The 21,808-nt window shown below is 43.1% G+C and overlaps 1 protein-coding gene across 4 annotated transcripts; it reads left to right on the top strand.

Moving 5' to 3' along the window:
- The first annotated feature begins 247 nt into the window (after positions 1 to 247).
- On the top strand, positions 248 to 21,765 carry LOC121571586. 4 transcript variants are annotated; one of them, XM_041883121.2, is made up of 17 exons: positions 9,459 to 9,789; positions 11,505 to 11,609; positions 11,805 to 11,938; positions 12,103 to 12,137; positions 17,092 to 17,168; positions 17,442 to 17,512; positions 17,632 to 17,681; positions 17,823 to 17,911; positions 18,030 to 18,052; positions 18,278 to 18,339; positions 18,465 to 18,543; positions 18,812 to 18,846; positions 18,950 to 19,008; positions 20,166 to 20,265; positions 20,395 to 20,832; positions 20,962 to 21,043; positions 21,262 to 21,353. In XM_041883121.2, coding segments are annotated over exons 1-17 (1,560 nt in total). In that variant the 5' UTR covers positions 9,459 to 9,669; the 3' UTR covers positions 21,263 to 21,353. The 4 variants fall into 4 exon arrangements, with proteins under 4 accessions (XP_045068065.1, XP_041739055.1, XP_041739054.1 ...); XM_041883120.2 differs by having other exon boundaries at positions 20,962 to 21,091; positions 21,262 to 21,352; XM_041883119.2 differs by having other exon boundaries at positions 9,460 to 9,789; positions 20,962 to 21,033; positions 21,262 to 21,765.
- The last annotated feature ends 43 nt before the right edge of the window (positions 21,766 to 21,808 follow it).

Raw genomic sequence — 21,808 nt, 5'->3', positions numbered from 1 at the left:
TCAGAACCCCAAAATAACATAGTATTCCATTGTTTATAAACAATGTAATTGTAAAGAAACACTGTATAGCTTTAAAACATGGTTAAAACTATAATTTGGATCCCATGAATGGCCAGTCCATGCATCCATAGCTCCATCTATGAATTTGATTGGTTACATAATATTTATCAAAAAAACTGTTGGGGCTGCCATTTGGTGTTTGAATCCCAGATTGCCACTTTAACTCTTCCATGTGTTGTTTGAATTGCAGCTTTATTCATCTGGGATTATTTGCCAGAACTCGCCAGAGTTTGATGACTTGTTTGGTTTCTCTGTAAAAGATGTCCAGAAGGAGATGAGGAGGGGAAACAGACTGGTGAGGTTATTTTAATGTTTCTCTTGGTTTAAATGTTGTTTGAACAAATTATGTCAAACACAATCATGGTTTGAACATTGTTTGAAATAATTAAGTCAAATATGTTTTAGTAATGTTTTATGTTTCATTAATGTCTGATGGTTTAGTTGGCGTAATGTCACTGTACAAGCAAACTGTATGATTTCTCCACCCCAGAGTTGCTACAGGTGTAAGAGGAAGGGTGCCACGGTGGGGTGTGAGGTGGAAAGCTGTCAGAAGTCCTACCATTACCCCTGTGCTGTGCAAGACGGGGCCCACAACGTTGAAGACAATATTGAAGAGAAGTATACATGAGTGCAAGGCATAAAACCTTTTCTTTCTAAACAACTGTGAAATATATTTTTGAACTTCATTGTGAAGGACAATTAGGTTTCAACTGACCAATTTAATAGATAAAGGTCATGACCATGTTATTGAATGGGTGTCTATGACCGTGTCTCTGTGTTTGTTACAGGGTGTACTGTCAGAAGCATAATCCAGAGTTAACAGGTGAGGTGGCTGCTGGTTAGTTTTATGTGTCCATCTGATTCATGTCTGTAGCCTAGGGTTGAGTGGTATCCAGGTTTCCATACCTTCAAACCGTTCCTGTACCATACTGGGGTATATGGTATTTCCAGCAGTGCCCACAAGGGGCACTATAAAAAAAAATTAAAACTTGAGATATATATATATAAATATAGTATCAAGTATCAGTCAAAAGTTTGGACACACCTACTCATTCAAGGGTTTTTCTTTATTTTTACTATTTTCTAAATTGTAGAATAATAGTGAAGACATCAAAACAATGAAATAACACACATGGAATCATATATATATTTAAACTCAGTTTTTCACAATTCCTGACATTTAATCCTAGTACACATTCCCTGTCTTTGGTCAGTTAGGATCACCACTTTATTTTAAGAATGTGAAATGTCAGAATAATAGTAGAGGGAATGATTTTTTCAGCTTTTATTTCTTTCATCACATTCCCAGTGGGTCAGAAGTTTACATACACTCAATTAGTATTTGGTAGCATTGCCTTTAAATTGTTTAACTTGGGTCAAACGTTTTGGGTAGCCTTCCACAAGCTTCCCACAATAAGTTGGGTGAATTTTGGCCCATTCCTCCTGACAGAGCTGGTGTAACTGAGTCAGGTTTGTAGGCTTTGTGATGGCCACTCCAATACCTTGACTTTGTTGTCCTTAAGCCATTTTGCCACAATTTTGGAAGTATGCTTAGGGTCATTGTCCATTTGGAAGACCCATTTGCGACCAAGCTTTAACTTCCTGACTGATGTCTTGAGATGTTGCTTCAATATATCCACATAATTTTCCTTCCTCGTGATGCCATCTATTTTGTGAAGTGCAACAGTCCCTCCTGCAGCAAAGCACCCCCACAGCATGATGCTGCCAACCCCTGTGCTTCACGCTTGGGATGGTGTTCTTCGGCTTGCAATGTACTCCCTTTTTCCTCCAAACATAACAATGGTCATTATGGCCAAACAGTTCTATTTTTGTTTCATCAGACCAGAGGACATTTCTCCAAAAAGTATGATCTTTGTCCCAATGTGCAGTTGCAAACCGTAGTCTGGCTTTTTTACATCAACGTCATTTAGCAGACGCTCTTATCCAGAGCGACTTACAAATTGGTGCATTCACCTTATAGCCAGTGGGATAACCACTTTACAATGTTTTTTTTCTTTTTCTTTGGGGTGGGGTAAGGGTGGGTAGAAGGATTACTTTATCCTATCCCAGGTATTCCTTAAAGAGGTGGGGTTTCAAGTGTCTCCGGAAGGTGGTGAGTGACTCCGCTGTCCTGGCGTCGTGAGGGAGCTTGTTCCACCATTGGGGTGCCAGAGCAGCGAACAGTTTTGACTGGGCTGAGCGGGAACTGTGCTTCCGCAGAGGTAGGGGGGCCAGCAGGCCAGAGGTGGATGAACACAATGCCCTCGTTTGGGTGTAGGGACTGATCAGAGCCTGAAGGTACGGAGGTGCCATTCCCCTCACAGCTCCGTAGGCAAGCACCATGGTCTTGTAGCAGATGCGAGCTTCAACTGGAAGCCAGTGGAGTGTGCGGAGGAGCGTGGTGACGTGAGAGAACTTGGGAAGGTTGAACAACAGACGGGCTGCGGCATTCTGGATGAGTTGTAGGGGTTTAATGGCACAGGCAGGGAGCCCAGCCAACAGCAAGTTGCGGTAATCCAGATGGGAGATGACAAGTGCCTGGATTAGGACCTGTGCCGCTTCCTGTGTAAGGCAGGGTCGTACTCTCCGAATGTTGTAGAGCATGAACCTACAGGATCGGGTCACCACCTTGATGTTAGCGGAGAACGACAGGGTTTTGTCCAGGGTCACGCCAAGGCTCTTCGCACTCTGGGAGGAGGACACAATGGAGTTGTCAACCGTGATGGCAAGATCATGGAACGGGCAGTCCTTCCCCGGGAGGAAGAGCAGCTCCGTCTTGCCGAGGTTCAGCTTGAGGTGGTGATCCGTCATCCACACTGATATGTCTGCCAGACATGCAGAGATGCGATTCGCCACCTGGTTATCAGAAGGGGGAAAGGAGAAGATTAGTTGTGTGTCGTCTGCGTAGCAATGATAGGAGAAGCCATGTGAGGATATGACAGAGCCAAGTGACTTGGTGTATAGCGAGAATAGGAGAGGGCCTAGAACTGAGCCCTGGGGGACACCAGTGGTGAGAGCACGTGGTGCGGAGACAGATTCTCACCACGCCACTTGGTAGGAGCGACCGGTCAGATAGGACGCAATCCAAGAGTGAGCCGCGCCGGAGATGCCCAACTCGGAGAGGGTGGAGAGGAGGATCTGATGGTTCACAGTATCAAAGGCAGCAGACAGGTCTAGAAGGACAAGAGCAGAGGAGAGAGAGTTAGCTTTAGCAGTGTGGAGAGCCTCCGTGACACAGAGAAGAGCAGTCTCAGTTGAATGACCAGTCTTGAAACCTGACTGGTTTGGATCAAGAAGGTCATTCTGAGAGAGATAGCAAGAGAGTTGGCTAAAGACGGCACGCTCAAGAGTTTGAGAGAAAAGAAAGAAAGGATACTGGTCTGTAGTTGTTGACATCAGAGGGATCGAGTGTTGGTTTTTTGAGAAGGGGTGCAACTCTCGCTCTCTTGAAGACGCAAGGGACATAGCCAGCGGTCAAGGATGAGTTGATGAGCGAGGTGAGGTAAGGGAGAAGGTCACCGGAGATGGTCTGGAGAAGAGAGGAGGGGATAGGGTCAAGCGGGCAGGTTGTTGGGCGGCCGGCCGTCACAAGTCGCAAGATTTCATTCATTTTACATTTTACATTTTAGTCATTTAGCAGACGCTCTTATCCAGAGCGACTTACAGGAGCAATTAGGGTTAAGTGCCTTGCTTAAGGGCACATCGACAGATTTTTCACCTAGTCGGCTCGGGGATTAGAACCAGCGACCTTTCGGTTACTGGCACAACGCTCTTACCCACTAAGCTACCTGCCGCCCTTCATCTGGAGAGAGAGGGGAGAAAGAAGTCAAAGCATAGGGTAGGGCAGTGTGAGCAGGACCAGCAGTGTCATTTGACTTAACAAACGAGGATCGGATGTCGTCAACCTTCTTTTTAAAATGGTTGACGAAGTCATCCACAGAGAGGGGGGGGGGATTCAGCAGGGAGGAGAAGGTGGCAAAGAGCTTCCTAGGGTTAGAGGCAGATGCTTGGAATTTCGAGTGATATAAAGTGGCTTTAGCAGCAGAAACCGATGAAGAAAATGTAGAGAGGAGGGAGTGAAAAGATGCCAGGTCCGCAGGGAGTCTAGTTTTCCTCCATTTCCGCTCGGCTGCCCGGAGCCCTGTTCTGTGAGCTTGCAATGAGTCATCAAGCCACGGAGCAGGAGGGGAGGACCGAGCCGGCCGGGAGGATAGGGGACATAGAGAGTCAAAGGATGCAGAAAGGGAGGAGAGGAGGGTTGAGGAGGAAGAATCAGGAGATTGGAGGGAGAAGGATTGAGCAGAGGGAAGAGATGATAGGATGGAAGAGGAGAGAGTAGCGGGAGAGAGAGAGAGCGAAGGTTGCGACGGCGCAGTAGGGGCAGAGTGAGTAGTGTTGGAGGAGAGCGAGAGAGAAAAGGATACAAAGTAGTGGTCGGAGACTTGGAGGGGAGTTGCAGTGAGATTAGTAGAAGAACAGCATCTAGTAAAGATGAGGTCAAGCGTATTGCCTGCCTTGTGAGTAGGGGGGGACGGTGAGAGGGTGAGGTCAAAAGAGGAGAGGAGTGGAAAGAAGGAGGCAGAGAGAAATGAGTCAAAGGTAGACGTAGGGAGGTTGAAGTACCCAGAACTGTGAGGGGTGAGCCATCCTCAGGAAAGGAACTTATCAAGGCGCCAAGCTCATTGATGAACTCTCCAAGGGAACCTGGAGGGCGATAAATGACAAGGATGTTAAGCTTGAATGGGCTAGTGACTGTGACAGCATGGAATTCAAATGAGGAGATAGACAGATGGGTCAGGGGAAAAAGAGAGAATGTCCACTTGGGAGAGATGAGGATTCCTGTGCCACCACCCCGCTGACCTCTCGGGGTATGCGAGAACACATGGTCAGACGAGGAGAGAGCAGTAGGAGTAGCAGTGTTTTCAGTGGTAATCCATGTTTCCGTCAGTGCCAAGAAGTCGAGGGACTGGAGGGTAGCATAGGCTGAGATGAATTCTGCCTTGTTGGCCACAGAATGGCAGTTCCAGAGGCTGCCGGAGACCTGGAACTCCACGTGGGTCGTGCGTGCAGGGACCACCAGGTTATAGAGGCAGCAGCCACGCGGTTTGAGGCGTTTGTATAGCCTGTGCGGAGAGGAGAGAACAGGGATAGACAGAGGCATAGTTGACAGGCTACAGAAAATTGCTACATTAATGCAAAGGAGATCGGAATGAAATGAACTAAACATCTGGGAAAGCGAGAGAGCGTTTCACTCTAACACCCAAATATAACTCTCCCAACTTCCACCTCAGAAACTATAATTGTTGTAAACTACAGTGGTTCAATGTTTTCTAAGAATAGACTAACTTAGTTTATTCAGCTAGCTAACTCGGTACAGTATTCTTCCGTGAAAACTGTCCAGGGCACCTAGTCATATGACGCCACAGCCAGCTAGCATGCCGGCCTCCAACAACAAGGTTTAGCACCAATACTCGGCCACAACAAACCACCAGTGTGTCAACACGCCAAGCAGATCATTCGTGTCCGTGTCTAACGTTGTGGGTTAGTCCCGACAGCTTGAGCGAGTCCGTCGTCAACTTATTCAGCCAGCCTGCCAACGAAGAAACCTGTCCTCCCACGGCACGAACACACAGAGAGAGCCAAGCTAACGTTAACTAATCACCCATGTCCCAAATTCCCTTGAACGACTCTGGCTACCAGTATGTAAAAACAAAACACAAATGTAGGTTAGAACTTACCCCTAGCAGCTACTGTTAGCTAGCCAAGTGCAAAGCTAGCCACTGAATCGATTCGGCCAGTTCGCGTCTGTTAGCTAGGTCGTTCCAGCTATTGTTTAGTAGCTATCCAGGTAGTAACAAGCTAGCTACATTTCGAGCACAGTAGCTACTTACTACCTAACGTTAATGCTTCAGACAATGAGGTTAGAAAAACAGCTGAATGGTAGGCATTATTGTATGTAATTATTGTAGGCAGCTAGCTGGCGTAATTACAGGTACTCTCAGGCGTGAAACAACTATCCACAGTTGCTAATAGTTACCAGTAGCTACCCGCTAGCTAGTCCAGGTAGTGGGTTAGCTAGCTTCGTGCTTCACCGGGCTCAGCCAAATACAACACTTACCCACAATAATTACATACAACAACCCACGATAACTACCTACAATACCTAACTACAATCTAAATACATAGTTTAAGCTTTACTCGACAAAGCTTAAACTATGTATATAAGCCATATAAGCCAAGCTTACCTCCCGCCAGAGAGAGACACAACCTCACCCGACGACGACGACAATGGCGGTTTTGGAGCAGTGGCTTCTTCCTTGCTGAGCGGCCTTTCAGGTTACGTCGATATAGGACTCGTTTTACTGTGGATATAGATACTTTTCTACATGTTTCCTCCAGCATCTTCACAAGGTCCTTTGCTGTTGTTCTGGGATTTATTTGCACTTTTCGCACCAAAGTACGTTCTTCTCTAGGAGACAGAACGTGTCTCCTTCCTGAGCGGTGTGATGGCTGCGTGGTCCCATGGTGTTTATACTTGCGTACTATTGTTTGTACAGATGAACATGGTACCTTCAGGAGTTTGGAAATTGCTCCCAAGGATGAACCAGACTTGTGGAGGTCTACAATTTTTTTTCTGAGGTCTTGGCTGATTTCTTTTGATTTTCCCATGATGTCAAGCAAAGAGGCACTGAGTTTGAAGGTAGGCCTTGAAATATATCCACAGGTACACCTCCAATTGACTCAAATGATGTCAATTAGCCTATCAGAAGCTTCTAAAGCCATGACATTATTTTCTGAAATTTCCCAAGCTGTTTAAAGGCACAGTCAACTTAGTGTATGTAAACTTCTGACCCACTGGAATTGTGATACAGTGAATTATAAGTGAAATAATCTGTCTGTAAACAATTGTTGGAAAAATTACTTGTGTCATGCACAAAGTAGATGTCCTAACTGACTTGCCAAAACTATAGTTTGTTAACAAAAAAATGTGTGGAGTGGTTGAAAAACAAGTTTTAATGACTCCAACCTAAGTGTATGTAAACTTCTGACTACAACTGTACCTTTGACGAAGGGAAAGGACGTCAGAAGATCTTCTTCGAGTTTCAGTCACAGCACAATAAAAATTGCCATTACTGCCACCAACTTATACGGGGTGTAATAACAGCCGTGGTTGAGCCAATAGCTTTAACATCACATGTATGTAACATTATGGAAAGTATGATTACGGAGAGGCTAACTTACTTCCTGGAGAGCAGAGGGCTAGTATTGTCTTTATCAGGCAGCTACCTGGTGGATAACAATGATAATATAATATAATATGCCATTTAGCAGACGATTTTATCCAAAGCGACTTACAGTCATGTGCGCATACATTTTTACGTATGGGTGTTCCCGGGGATCGAACCCACTACCCTGGCGTTACAAGCGCCATGCTCTACCAATTGAGCTACAGAGGACCACTCCAATTGAGCTAATTAGTCCTCTGTTGTTCTCAATCATGATCAATGATGTTTACTCTCAGGTACAGCCGGATATAGGGAGGTCGTTATTTGCAGATGATGGGGCCTTATGGAAGAGGGTAAGAAATGTACCATACATAGTCAGGAAGGTACAGGAAGCAATTGTTGAGGTAGAGTGGTGGGCATTAATGTGGGGATTCAGGTTCTCTGTAGAGAAAACCCAAACAGTGTTCTTTACCAGGAGGAAGGTGGGAGATGAGGTATGCTTGAGGTTATATGGGATAATCTTGGAGAGGGTGGGGGCCTTCAGGTTCCTTGGGGTATACTTTGACACTAGACTGACCTGGGCAGAATACATTGAGAGAGTGGTGGGAGAGTGTAAGAAGGTACTGAATGTGATGCGCTGTCTGACGGGGAAGGAGAGGGGGCTGGGCGTTCCTCATCGAAGACCATGTTGCATTGATCCGATCTGTAATAGACTATGGCAGTATAGCATATGGTTCGGCAGCCCCGACCTCACTGGATAGGCTAGATGTCATACAGGGGCAAGGACTCAGAATGTGAGGTGGGGCGTCCCCAGTGGCTGCATTACAGGTGGAGATGGGGGATATGCCATTGCAGATTAGGAGACAGCAGCTGGCAATGGATTATTGGGTCAACCTACAAGGACATGGGGTGTCTCATCCTGCGAAAGGGATTTTACAGGCATGCTGGGAACATGAGCGAAGACAGAACACGAGCTTTGGGTGGGTGGGTAATACCCAGGCGAAGGAGATGGGACTGTATGGAAGGGAGTTTAGTCCAACGGTAGTTATTCCTGTAAATCTACCATGGCTACTCCCGCCTCCAGTAGTTGATCTAGAAGTGTTGGAGAGACTACAGAAAGATAGGGAGGGTGTTGATCCATCTGATTTGTTTCAGAGACGTCTGGATACTGTGTATCAGGATTTTGTGTCCATTTACACAGATGGTTCAAAAGATCCAAGGACAGGACGTACTGGGTCAGCATTTGTAGTGCAGGAATGTGAGGTGGAAATCTGGAAACGTATTACAGATCATCTGGCTGTATATACGGTGGAGCTGATGCCCATACTGTTGGCCTTGCAGTGGGTGAAGGAAGTCAAACAAGACAGAGTAGTTATTTGCTCTGATTCATGTGCAGTGTTAATGAGTTTACAGTCCTTTAGCTCACGTAGCAGACAAGACCTGCTTTATGAGGTGCTACAAACCCATGGCAGGATTAAACAGATGGGTATACAGATAAGATTTACATGGGTCCCAGCCCATGTGGGGGTGGAGGGGAACGAGGCAGTAGATCAACTGGCTAAACAAGCACTTAGTAGTGGGGATGTTGATGTTGAAGTCTCAATGAGCAAGGCAGAGGCAAAAACACTGATATATACAGTGATGGTGCAGAGACTGCAGGAGCAGCGGAATAGAGATAATAAGGGAAGGCATTTATTTCAAGTACAGAGGAAAGTCGAGGAGGGGAGGACGGCAGGAAGGGATAGAAGAGAGGAGGCTATTTTTACAAGATTAAGGGTGGGACACAGCCAGTTGAATAAGACATTAAATGTGATAGGAAAGCATCCAAAAGGAAAGTGTGATTATTGTCAGGAAACAGAGACCGTGGAGCATGTATTGCTACAGTGTGGGCAGTATCAGAGGGAAAGAGAGAGGATGAGATCTAGTATGAGGGAGAAGGGGATACAGGAAATTAGTTTAAAGAGCATATTGAGAAGAACGTCATTAGATATAGTCTCAAATATTTTGTTATATTTTTTAAGAGCAACGGGGCTAGCAGGTAGGATTTAGTTTCTCCCTGTCTCTGGCCCACACTCCAGTAGGTGGCGGTAATGCACCATAACGTTGGATGCCAACCGCAGATAAACCCCACTGAAGAAGAAGATGAAGCAGTGGTTGATGCTTTTTGCCTACTCGGAAATGACTGTCTGATTCATATCGCGTGATTTCTGATTGCATCTGTATGAGTGTAGAAGAAGCGAACCGGATGTCCAGCAGCACAACATTTCGAAGGGGCGAACATACGGAGGTTAGCGCGAGCCGCGTGCACTTACATTGCTAGCATGCTGTGGTTTTCTGTAACATTCTGTCAAGTTGTTGCTGAAGATAACATAACGCATTGAGAATGGGTCCCGAGCGACATTGTAGGAAAGTACGATGCGTACTTTGTAAAGGGTCCGAGGAAAATCTGACAACTGGACGGCTATCGATGAAAGGTTCCGTCACCGCTCATCAGAACTGCTTGGTAAGATTCGAAAAACTCTGTTGCCGTTACGTGTCATTTTACTTTGGGCGAAGAATTTGGTACTGGTAGCAGTGTTGGCAACACATTTTCAGGGGAAGTTGCTAGAGGCAGGTCGATTTGTTGCTAAAAGTTGCTAAATGACTTCATTACGTAATAATGTAAAACTGCGTAAATACACAATAACGGTACTCAAATTGACTGGCCATCTCGGCGTCAAATATGATTTGACATTTGTTAGTTTAGATTTGTTTGTTTATTATCCCATATTTTTATTTGTAAAAGTAATATAAACACAACACATTTTATATGATCAGATGTTTTTTTTTTAACACAACACATTTAATTATTGAACAATTACACATTATTGAACAATTACATTTTATTTATTTTCTTATTAACTAGTAAACCTACATATTCTGAACAATTATAGTTTTAAGCAGTTTATTAGTAGTTAGTTAACATGCTACCTAACTGATCAACAATTATAGGTACAAGCTAATAACAAGGTATATATGCTATCTTATTGAACAAGCAACTTAACTCAAATAATAATGTGTGCGCTAGGCATCTCTCTCCAGGTTGTTGTGCTGCTTGGCTGGCCTGCGGCTGCCTGTGCACAATGCACTTTTGCAGCCAGACTGAGTGTGTGACAGAGACAATTGTTTTTGTGTCATTTAGAGGGAAAATGCGTGCATTTTAGCGTTTGAGTCACTTTTCAAAAGTTGCTAAAAGCTCCAAATACATTTTTTAAATTAGCTAAATTTGTTGCTAGGTGCTGTTTGAAAAAAAAGTTGCCAGGGTAGTCTGAAAAGTTGCTAAATCTAGCAACAAAATTGCTAAGTTGGCATCACTGCTGGTAGGCTAGCCATGATATTTTTTTGGAAGGAACTAAAACGAGTCAATGAAGTTAGCAGATTAGTAGACAACAACATGTGGTAAACAGCTGTCAATTGACACAGTTGACAGTGGGGCTCTGCCCATACCTAGTGTAATGATTTGTCTATTGCAGCCAGGGGTTCTCAAAGTGGGGTTCTTGGACCCGAGGTACTGCAACATTATCTCTACGATGGCAAGAGATGGGCCTTTAAAATGTTCCTTCCCGAGACTTGGTTCGTCCGGCCATGCACTGCCAAAGTCATAGTCGAACTTCTTGTATGCTATTTATATCTCACTCGAGTTGTGTTCTGATTATGAGTGGGTCCCTGAAGAATTTGATATCACAAAAGGGGTCCCTGGACACAAAAAGTTTGAGAACCCCTGGTCTCTTGACTCAAAGCGAGTGAACACTACAGAAGGACACCTTACCATATAAGATAGGCTGCATGGCTTTGTCATTTCCTTTCCCATTTAAATCCTGAATGCAGTCCGACCTAGGCAGGACCAGTTCGTTTGGGGACACTGATTTTCCCTTTATGAGAATTTAATTGACATGCCTTATGAGCTTAGTACAACTATCTTACCCCATCAGAACCCCCAAAATAACATAGTATTCCATTGTTTATAAACAATGTAATTGTAAAGAAACACTGTATAGCTTTAAAACATGGTTAAAACTATAATTTGGATCCCATGAATGGCCAGTCCATGCATCCATAGCTCCATCTATGAATTTGATTGGTTACATAATATTTATCAAAAAAACTGTTGGGGCTGCCATTTGGTGTTTGAATCCCAGATTGCCACTTTAACTCTTCCATGTGTTGTTTGAATTGCAGCTTTATTCATCTGGGATTATTTGCCAGAACTCGCCAGAGTTTGATGACTTGTTTGGTTTCTCTGTACAAGATGTCCAGAAGGAGATGAGGAGGGGAAACAGACTGGTGAGGTTATTTTAATGTTTCTCTTGGTTTAAATGTTGTTTGAACAAATTATGTCAAACACAATCATGGTTTGAACATTGTTTGAAATAATTAAGTCAAATATGTTTTAGTAATGTTTTATGTTTCATTAATGTCTGATGGTTTAGTTGGCGTAATGTCACTGTACAAGCAAACAGTATGATTTCTCCACCCCAGAGTTGCTACAGGTGTAAGAGGAAGGGTGCCACGGTGGGGTGTGAGGTGGAAAGCTGTCAGAAGTCCTACCATTACCCCTGTGCTGTGCAAGACGGGGCCCACAACGTTGAAGACAATATTGAAGAGAAGTATACGTGAGTGCAAGGCATAAAACCTTTTCTTTCTAAACAACTGTGAAATATATTTTTGAACTTCATTGTGAAGGACAATTAGGTTTCAACTGACCAATTTAATAGATAAAGGTCATGACCATGTTATTGAATGGGTGTCTATGACCGTGTCTCTGTGTTTGTTACAGGGTGTACTGTCAGAAGCATAATCCAGAGTTAACAGGTGAGGTGGCTGCTGGTTAGTTTTATGTGTCCATCTGATTCATGTCTGTAGCCTAGGGTTGAGTTGTATCCAGATTTCCATACCTTCATACCGTTCCTGTACCATACTGGGGTATATGGTATTTCCAGCAGTGCCCACAAGGGGCACTATAAAAAAGAAAAGAAACTTGAGATATATATATATACAGTGGGGGAAAAAAGTATTTAGTCAGCCACCAATTGTGCAAGTTCTCCCACTTAAAAATATGAGAGAGGCCTGTAATTTTCATCATAGGTACACGTCAACTATGACAGACAAAATGAGAAAAAAAATCCAGAAAATCACATTGTAGGATTTTTTATGAATTTATTTGCAAATTATGGTGGAAAATAAGTGTTTGGTCAATAACAAAAGTTTCTCAATACTTTGTTATATACCCTTTGTTGGCAATGACACAGGTCAAACGTTTTCTGTAAGTCTTCACAAGGTTTTCACACACTGTTGCTGGTATTTTGGCCCATTCCTCCATGCAGATCTCCTCTAGAGCAGTGATGTTTTGGGGCTGTTGCTGGGCAACACAGACTTTCAACTCCCTCCAAAGATTTTCTATGGGGTTGAGATCTGGAGACTGGCTAGGCCACTCCAGGACCTTGAAATGCTTCTTACGAAGCCACTCCTTCGTTGCCCGGGCGGTGTGTTTGGGATCATTGTCATGCTGAAAGACCCAGCCACGTTTCATCTTCAATGCCCTTGCTGATGGAAGGAGGTTTTCACTCAAAATCTCACGATACATGGCCCCATTCATTCTTTCCTTTACACGGATCAGTCGTCCTGGTCCCTTTGCAGAAAAACAGCCCCAAAGCATGATGTTTCCACCCCCATGCTTCACAGTAGGTATGGTGTTATTTGGATGCAACTCAGCATTCTTTGTCCTCCAAACACGACGAGTTGAGTTTTTACCAAAAAGTTATATTTTGGTTTTTATCTGACCATATGACATTCTCCCAATCCTCTTCTGGATCATCCAAATGCACTCTAGCAAACTTCAGACAGGCCTAGACATGTACTGGCTTAAGCAGGGGGACACTTCTCGCACTGCAGGATTTGAGTCCCTGGCGGCGTAGTGTGTTACTGATGGTAGGCTTTGTTACTTTGGTCCCAGCTCTCTGCAGGTCATTCACTAGGTCCCCCCGTGTGGTTCTGGGATTTTTGCTCACCATTCTTGTGATCATTTTGACCCCACGGGGTGAGATCTTGCGTGGAGCCCCAGATCGAGGGAGATTATCAGTGGTCTTGTATGTCTTCCATTTCCTAATAATTGCTCCCACAGTTGATTTCTTCAAACCAAGCTGCTTACCTATTGCAGATTCAGTCTTCCCAGCCTGGTGCAGGTCTACAATTGTGTTTCTGGTGTCCTTTGACAGCTCTTTGGTCTTGGCCATAGTGGAGTTTGGAGTGTGACTGTTTGAGGTTGTGGACAGGTGTCTTTTATACTGATAACAAGTTCAAACAGGTGCCATTAATACAGGTAACGAGTGGAGGACAGAGGAGCCTCTTAAAGAAGAAGTTACAGGTCTGTGAGAGCCAGAAATCTTGCTTGTTTGTAGGTGACCAAATACTTATTTTCCACCATCATTTGCAAATAAATTCATAAAAAATCCTACAATGTGATTTTCTGGATATTTTTTTCTCAATTTGTCTGTCATAGTTGACGTGTACCTATGATGAAAATTACAGGCCTCATCTTTTTAAGTGGGAGAACTTGCACAATTGGTGGCTGACTAAATACTTTTTTTCCCCCACTGTATATATATATATATAGTATCAAGTATCAGTTAAAAGTGTGGACACACCTACTCATTCAAGGGTTTTTCTTTATTTTTACTATTTTCTAAATTGTAGAATAATAGTGAAGACATCAAAACTATTAAATAACACACATGGAATCATATATATATATATATATATATTTAAACTCAGTTTTTCACAATTCCTGACATTTAATCCTAGTACATATTCCCTGTCTTAGGTCAGTTAGGATCACCACTTTATTTTAAGAATGTGAAATGTTAGAATAATAGTAGAGAGAATGATTTATTTTAGCTTTTGTTTCTTTCATCACATTCCCAGTGGGTCAGAAGTTTACATACACTCAATTAGTATTTGGTAGCATTGCCTTTAAATTGTTTAACTTGGGTCAAACGTTTCGGGTAGCCTTCCACAAGCTTCCCACAATAAGTTGGGTGAATTTTGGCCCATTCCTCCTGACAGAGCTGGTGTAACTGAGTCAGGTTTGCAGGCCTCCTTGCTCGCACACGCTTTTTCAGTTCTGCCCACACATTTTCTATAGGATTGAGGTCAGGGCTTTGTGATGGCCACTCCAATACCTTGACTTTGTTGTCCTTAAGCCATTTTGCCACAACTTTGGAAGTCCATTTGGAAGACCCATTTGCGACCAAGCTTTAACTTCCTGACTGATGTCTTGAGATGTTGCTTCAATATATCCACATAATTTTCCTTCCTCGGGATGCCATCTATTTTGTGAAGTGTACCAGTCCCTCCTGCAGCAAAGCACCCCCACAGCATGATGCTGCAACCCCTGTGCTTCACGGTTGGAATGGTGTTCTTCGGCTTGCTAGCCAACCCCTTTTTCCTCCAAACATAACGATGGTCATTATGGCCAAACAGTTCTATTTTTGTTTCATCAGACCAGAGGACATTTCTCCAAAAAGTACGATCTTTGTCCCCATGTGCAGTTGCATACTGTAGTCTGGCTTTTATATGGTGGTTTTGGAGCAGTGGCTTCTTCCTTGCTGAGCGGCCTTTCAGGTTATGTCGATATAGGACTCGTTTTACTGTGGATATAGATTGGGATTGATTTGCACTTTTCGCACTTTAAGTATGTTCATCTCTAGGAGACAGAACGCGTCTCCTTCCTGAGCGGTATGACGGCTGCGTGGTCCCATGGTGTTTATACTTGCGTACTATTGTTTGTACAGATGAACGTGGTACCTTCAGGCATTTGGAAATTGCTCCCAAGGATGAACCAGACTTGTGGAGGTCTACAATATTTTTTCTGAGGTCTTGGCTGATTTCTTTTGATTTTCCCATGATGTCAAGCAAAGAGGCACTGTGTTTGAAGGTAGGCCTTGAAATGCATCCACAGGTACACTTCCAATTGACTCAAATGATGTCAATTAGCCTATCAGAAGCTTCTAAAGCCATGACATAATTTTCTGGAATTTTCCAAGCTGTTTAAAGGCACAGTCAACTTAGTGTTTGTAAACTTCTGACCCACTGGAATTGTGATACAGTGAATTATAAGTGAAATAATCTATCTGTAAACAATTGTTGGAAAAATTACTTGTGTCATGCACAAAGTAGATGTCCTAACTGACTTGCCAAAACTATAGTTTGTTAACAAGAAATGTGTGGAGTGGTTGAAAAACAAGTTTTAATGACTCCAACCTAAGTGTATGTAAACTTCCGATTTCAACTGTAGTAACCAAAAAAGTGTTAAACAAATCAAAATATATGTCATATTTGAGATTCTTCAAAGTAGCCACCCTTTGCCTTGATGACAGCTTTGCACACTCTTGGCATTCTCTCAACCAGCTTCATCTGGAATGCTTTTCCAACAGTCTTGAAGGAGTTCCCACATATGCTGAGCACTTGTTGGCTGCTTTTCCTTCACTCTGCGGTCCAACTCATCCCAAACCATCTCAATTGGTTTGAGGTCGGGTCATTGTGGAGGCCAGGTCATCTGATGCAGCACTCCATCACTCTCCTTCTTAGTCAAATAGCCCTTACACAGCCTGTTGAAAATTGTCCTGTTGAAAAACAAATGATAGTCCCACTAAGCGCAAACCAGATTGGAGGGTGTATCGCTGCAGAATGCTGTGGTAGCCATGCTGGTTAAGTGTGTCTGTCATTTATTTAGAATTCAAGGCAGTGTCACCAGCAAAGCACCCCCACACCATCACACCTCCTCCTCCATGCTTCACGGTGGGAACCACACATGCGTAGATCATCCGTTTACTTACTCTGCGTCTCACAAAGATACAGCGGTTGGAACCACAAATCTGAAATTTGGACTCATCAGACCAAAGGACAGATTTCTACCGGTCTAATGTCCATTGTTCCTGTTTCTTGGCCCAAGCAAGTCTTTCACACAGAGGGAGTCCATATAACTTATGTGATTTGTTAAGCCAAATTCTACTTCTTAACTAATTTAAGCTTCTGAACTGGTCCTCTGTAGCTCAATTGGTAGAGCATGGCGCTTGTAACGCCAGGGTAGTGGGTTCGATCACCGGGACCACCCATACGTAAAAATGTATGCACACATGACTGTAAGTCGCTTTGGATAAAAGCGTCTGCTAAATGGCATATTATTATTATTCTGCAATAACTATATTTTAGTTCTTTATTTTTTATGAATTTGTAAAATCTATATAATTTTCTTTTCACTTTGACATTATGAAGTATTTTGTGTAGATCAATGACAAAAATACAATTAAATCTATTTCGATTCCACTTTGTAACGCAACAAAATGTGAAAAAAGTTCAAGGGGGTGTAAACTTTCTATAGGCACTGTATTTGGCACATCTTAGGTTTGCTCCATGTGGTCTTTGTAAACAAACATACCATGTGACTGGCTCAATATAATTGTTGTGGGTTGAAAAACATGACAGAAAAACACATTGGGAAGGTATTGAAAATCATACCGTCCGTATTTCAAAATACCCCAGTATACCGCCCAAGCCTGTAGAAGGAATCAATTAATTGACCATCCAAATACCCATCTGGATGTGTTTAGTTTATTAAATACCTATTAGTCCATCAGGGCAAATTTTCCTGGCTTTGTACACAAACACGCAGCCTCTGCCAGTCCAGCTGGCACTTTCAACAAAAAGCTATAAGTTAATGAGGTGTTACTTTGACTTGTTCTTGAGGGTTGTTTCTGTCTCAACACAGCAACCAATGGCACAGCTTTGTCCTGCAACGGTGATTCAGACACAGAGAAGAACAACAATGGAGAAACGTTATCCAAGGTCTGTATGCCACTGACTACTGTGTAATGTAAGAATTTAATAACACACACACAGGTCATTTATGGAATGGATAGTTAATAGCTAGGCCTATATATGATTGATTAGCTGGTCACTATTCCAGTCTTCTGGTCATCATTGAACAACATCATCTAGCTGAAGGCTCAGAAATGAATACAAATAACGGTTCTCCCTCCAAATAATGGTCCTGTAGTGTAATACTATAACCAAAAATAATATAACCTAAAGTTAATCAATATTCATTCCGAATTCCAGCTGTTTTGTCTCATCTGTGAAAAGAAAGAGGAGCACGTCAGTCTGGAACACATCGACAGTGGCATTGTCAAGTGAGTATGAGGAGGAGTCTTACATTCCAAAACAAAATGCTCATTCATTACTATCATTGATGTCAGTAAGGGGGATTTATTATGTTGTTGTAAGAGCCTGGAATGTCTCTGTCACTTAGGTTGTATTGTGAAAAGCATAAACCACAGTTTTTGCAGAAAGAGCTGAATAGTAAGTAATTTTGCTCCAATGACTCACACCAACATAGACTTGACTCTTCCTTTGGTTGTGTGTTACACTAAGGTATTCTCTGTAGTTTAAATATCAGATACATCATTTAGAAATGTATGTTTCATATATGTTTGAATTTAGAAGGACATTCAGGTGCAGTGTCAGGACCCTTATCTTGCAAGAGTGACTCCAACACATCTGGAAACCGACGGCAGAAACAAACACCCAAGGTGTGTATTTAGCTTTTTAAAATGAATGTTCTGTAGTAAAGAACTTCACTTAATATGTTATTGTAATCATATGAAAAAATAGTGAATCATAATCTCTTTGCTTTTGCTGTTGAAACAGAGATGTTTGAGCTTCTCTAGCAAGTAAGTATGGAATTCAGGTATGCATGTCGTAGGGTGGTCTGTCGCTTTGATTCTGTCCAGCTGACCTGCTCTGTTCTGTTTCACGTTTGGAGTGCATGCAACTTTATTTACATTCTTTGCTGTCAAACAGTTCAGTAAATGTGTCTCTCACATTCATAAAATATGGACTGGATTCTTTGGGTACTATTTTCTGAACACTGCGCCCATTCTCACTTTTTCTGTCAGACAGGAAGTGACATCATCAAAGTCCAAACACAGGAGGATACTGGATTACTCCTCAGACTCAGGTTGCTTTATTGTTCCAGTAGCCTCCCTTTTCATTACCTTGATTGTTGTCATTGAAAACATTTTTTTTTACAAAGACATGAGCGATACATTGCATTGATTAGTATGTTGGTATGTTCTGCAACAGATGGAGATGTGAATAGCATTGATATGGAGTTTTCCCCTCTGGAGTCCAATCTAGAAGACAGTGTCAACTCTGAACAAAGGTAATGGTGATAGTGCTCTCGTCTAGTCTCAATTCAACTACTTTCAATGGAGGCAATGCATGTTTTATTCTGACAAGCATGAAAAAGGACACATTTCTTTACCTACCAAGGCTCTCTATTGTCAAGGTTGTTCAAATAGCATGTTATCATTTCAGTGTTGAGGCGTTTCCTGTGTAGGCCAAATGTTATAAAAAGGGAGGGAGATAGTTGCCTGCCTCTGTAGCGTACAGTGACACAAGATAAATAATATTGCTCTCTTACTTCACAGAAATCATGCTGAAGCCCCCATAGCTTCCACCACAGGTAAAACATGTCAGGACGCACATTAACAAACACACACACACCACATTACCAGGAGGTTTAATATCAAACCTAATAATATCAAACCAACTGTCATTTTCCTTAGGAAATCAGCCAGCACCTGAAAACGGAGATGGAGATGGGGACGATACATTCATCGACTTAGTGAGTTACATGGTTATATTTATGTCCAATACTTCTCGTGTGGCATTACTGTATCTCTATCTTGGTCCTAAACCATTGGTTCAACCATAAGGTGCTACAGAGGTTGGTGAGTACGGCCCAGTACATCAGCAACGGTACCAGTGCACCAAGTCTGGAACCAACAGGACCCTGAACACGTTTTACCCCAAAGCCATAAGGCTACTAAACAAGACTGCTAAATAGCTAATCAGATGGCTACCTGGACTACCTTCATTGACCCTTTTTTGCACTAACTCTCTTGCACTGACTCTACTCACACACACTCTACATACGCCCACACACACATAACATATGCATACTGACGCCACACACACACTTTCACACTCACCACATACGCTGCTGCCACTGTTAATCTATCCTGTTGCCTAGTCACTTTACCCCTACCTATATGTACATATCTACCTCAATTACCTTGTACTCCTACACAGTGACTCGGTACTGGTACTCCCTGTACATAGCCATGTTATTCCTTGTGTCACTGTTTCAAATATTATAATTCTATAAATTTTTTTGGTACTTTGTACCCCTTTTTCTCCCCAATTTCGTGATATCCAATTGGTAGTTACAGTCTTGTCCCATCGCTGCAACTCCCGTACGGACTCGGAGAGGCGAAGGTCGAGAGCCATGCGTCCTCCGAAACACGACCCTGCCAAGCCGCACTGCTTCTTGACACACTGCTTGCTTAACCCAGAAGCTAGCCGCACCAATGTGTCGGAGGAAACACCGTACAGCTGGTGACCGAAGTCAGCATGCATGCGCCTGGCTGCCACAAGGAGTTGCTAGAGCGCGATGGGACAAGGATATCCCAGCCGGCCAAACCCTCCCCTAACCCGGACGACGCTGGGCCAATTGTGCGCCGCCTCATGGGTCTCCCGGTTGTGGCCGGCTGCGACACAGCCCGGGATCGAACTCGGATCTGTAGTGACGCCTCTAGTACTGCGATGCAGTGCCTTAGACCGCTGCGGCACTCTGGAGGCACTGTTTCTATATTTTTAAAAATCTTTATATTTAACTCTGCATTGTTGGAAAATGACCCGTAAGTAAGCATTTCACTGTTAGTCAACACCTGTTGTTTACGAAGCATGTGACAAATATAATTTGATTTGATCTCCCTCCAGGATGCTAAGTCCCAGAGTCTTTTGCTGCCAGTGATGCTGTGTGTGGCATCTGAAGAACCCTCTCAGGGCACAGGGAGCTACAGCTCCTCACCTCTCACCTGTACGCTCACTTTTCATTTTACTCAATTCTTACATACAATCCTTCCCTACTAGCCAGGAAGGAAAAACTAAACCAAATAGTTGAGTTCTCTATTGTCTCGCTCCCTCTGTGTTCTCTCTATCCTCTCAGTGTGCAGTTCTGAGCTGTGTTCTGCGTCTTGTCAAGGTTCTGTTCCACACTCACCTGGTTCACCTGTCATCTCTGGTGGACACAGCAGCTCTCACATACCTGGACCTGCTCATGATCCCATCTCGCCTGTCCACTCACCTGATCGCTCATCCGTCCACTCTGGTCCACTCAATTTCACCAGCACAGCTACTGTGTGTTATGGCCCAGTGTCCTCTCCTCCCTCTCCCTCTCACCACTCTGTCTCCCAGTGTCCCCTGGTAGGGCCTGGAGGCCCGGGTTCACCTGGTGGTTCTGGTTCTGACTCTGGCTCTGCAGCCAGCAGGGTGTTCTGGAGGAGGTGTAACGAAGCAGGCTGTACAGAGTCCATCTTCAACACCTTCATCTCTGACATGGTCGGCATCTCCAAGAGAATCCTGTCAGATCAGGCCAGACAGGAGGGTGAGTGGAACGGCTGGGGGGGTGGGCTGGTATATTAAATTTGAACACTGTTGGGAGCATATATTCAGAATTGCAGGCTTCATTTATTTTCTTTCATATGTTTTTGCTTTCTCTGTCTTTCCTTCACAGATTATGATCTCTCTCTGAGAGTGATGGAGGCCTCTGGAAAATTATCACAGATGCTCTCACAGCAGGAGAGCGGTGAGAATTAGTGGGTTAATAACTGGTGTATTGGAGTTTTTATATCATTGTGCAAATGGTAAGGCTTCTTATTTTTAAAGCTTGTGAAGCCTGTATTCATGTATTTGTCTAGGCCAGACCCATTGTTTGTTGTATGCTCTGTAAGTTGCTGTACATGCTCTTCATGTGCCTTTAAACAACTAAAATTATGTAAATATAAACCAGATGTATTCTCCCTCCTTTGTTCAGAGTTTAAGAAGAAGCAACGGGAGCTACAGAGATCTACAACAGCCATAAGGGAAGCCAGGTCAGCCCTAAAAAGATAAGCAGCACTGCCAGATAAATTACAGCCCTCAAAGTTAAATTCACCTTTCCACATTCAGTTCATTGGCAAGGATTTTAAAGGTGTACTATGAAGCCATATATTGATCATTTGATTTCTCAATGGTTTTTGGAGAAAATGTGTTCCACTTTCTTACCTTATCATAATACCAAAAACATAACCTAATCTTATATTACCACCGTGTTCATATTTATATATAGTAGAATCAATTGTGAAGCTGGCTTTTTCACTTGCCAGAAAATGAACTTTATAGCTTCAGCAATGTAAAGCTATATATATTTCTATATAGGTAATGAAAGTATTGATCATGTATTAAGTGTATTTGCAAGTAAAATTGTTGCATTGAGTACCTTGTTTTACATACTGGCCCATCTCGTTGTAGTCTTTTTAAAGAACATTTTCTTACCCGAGTTGTGATGTTTCATCACTGACTGATTACTTTTTTCAAATCCA

Source organism: Coregonus clupeaformis, chromosome 40 (assembly GCF_020615455.1).
Source record: "Coregonus clupeaformis isolate EN_2021a chromosome 40, ASM2061545v1, whole genome shotgun sequence".
Taxonomy (NCBI): Eukaryota; Metazoa; Chordata; class Actinopteri; order Salmoniformes; family Salmonidae; genus Coregonus; species Coregonus clupeaformis.
Note: the sequence above shows the minus strand (reverse complement) of the source record. Positions and strands in the feature narration are given on the sequence as shown.

Coding starts and splice junctions, on each gene's coding strand:
- LOC121571586 (XM_041883119.2), top strand. CDS start 9,670: ATGGGTCCCGAGCGACATTGTAGGAAAGTACGATGCGTACTTTGTAAA. Junction 9,790..11,504: donor CCGCTCATCAGAACTGCTTG/GTAAGATTCGAA, acceptor TTTGAATTGCAG/CTTTATTCATCTGGGATTAT. Junction 18,340..18,464: donor GGATTACTCCTCAGACTCAG/GTTGCTTTATTG, acceptor GTTCTGCAACAG/ATGGAGATGTGAATAGCATT.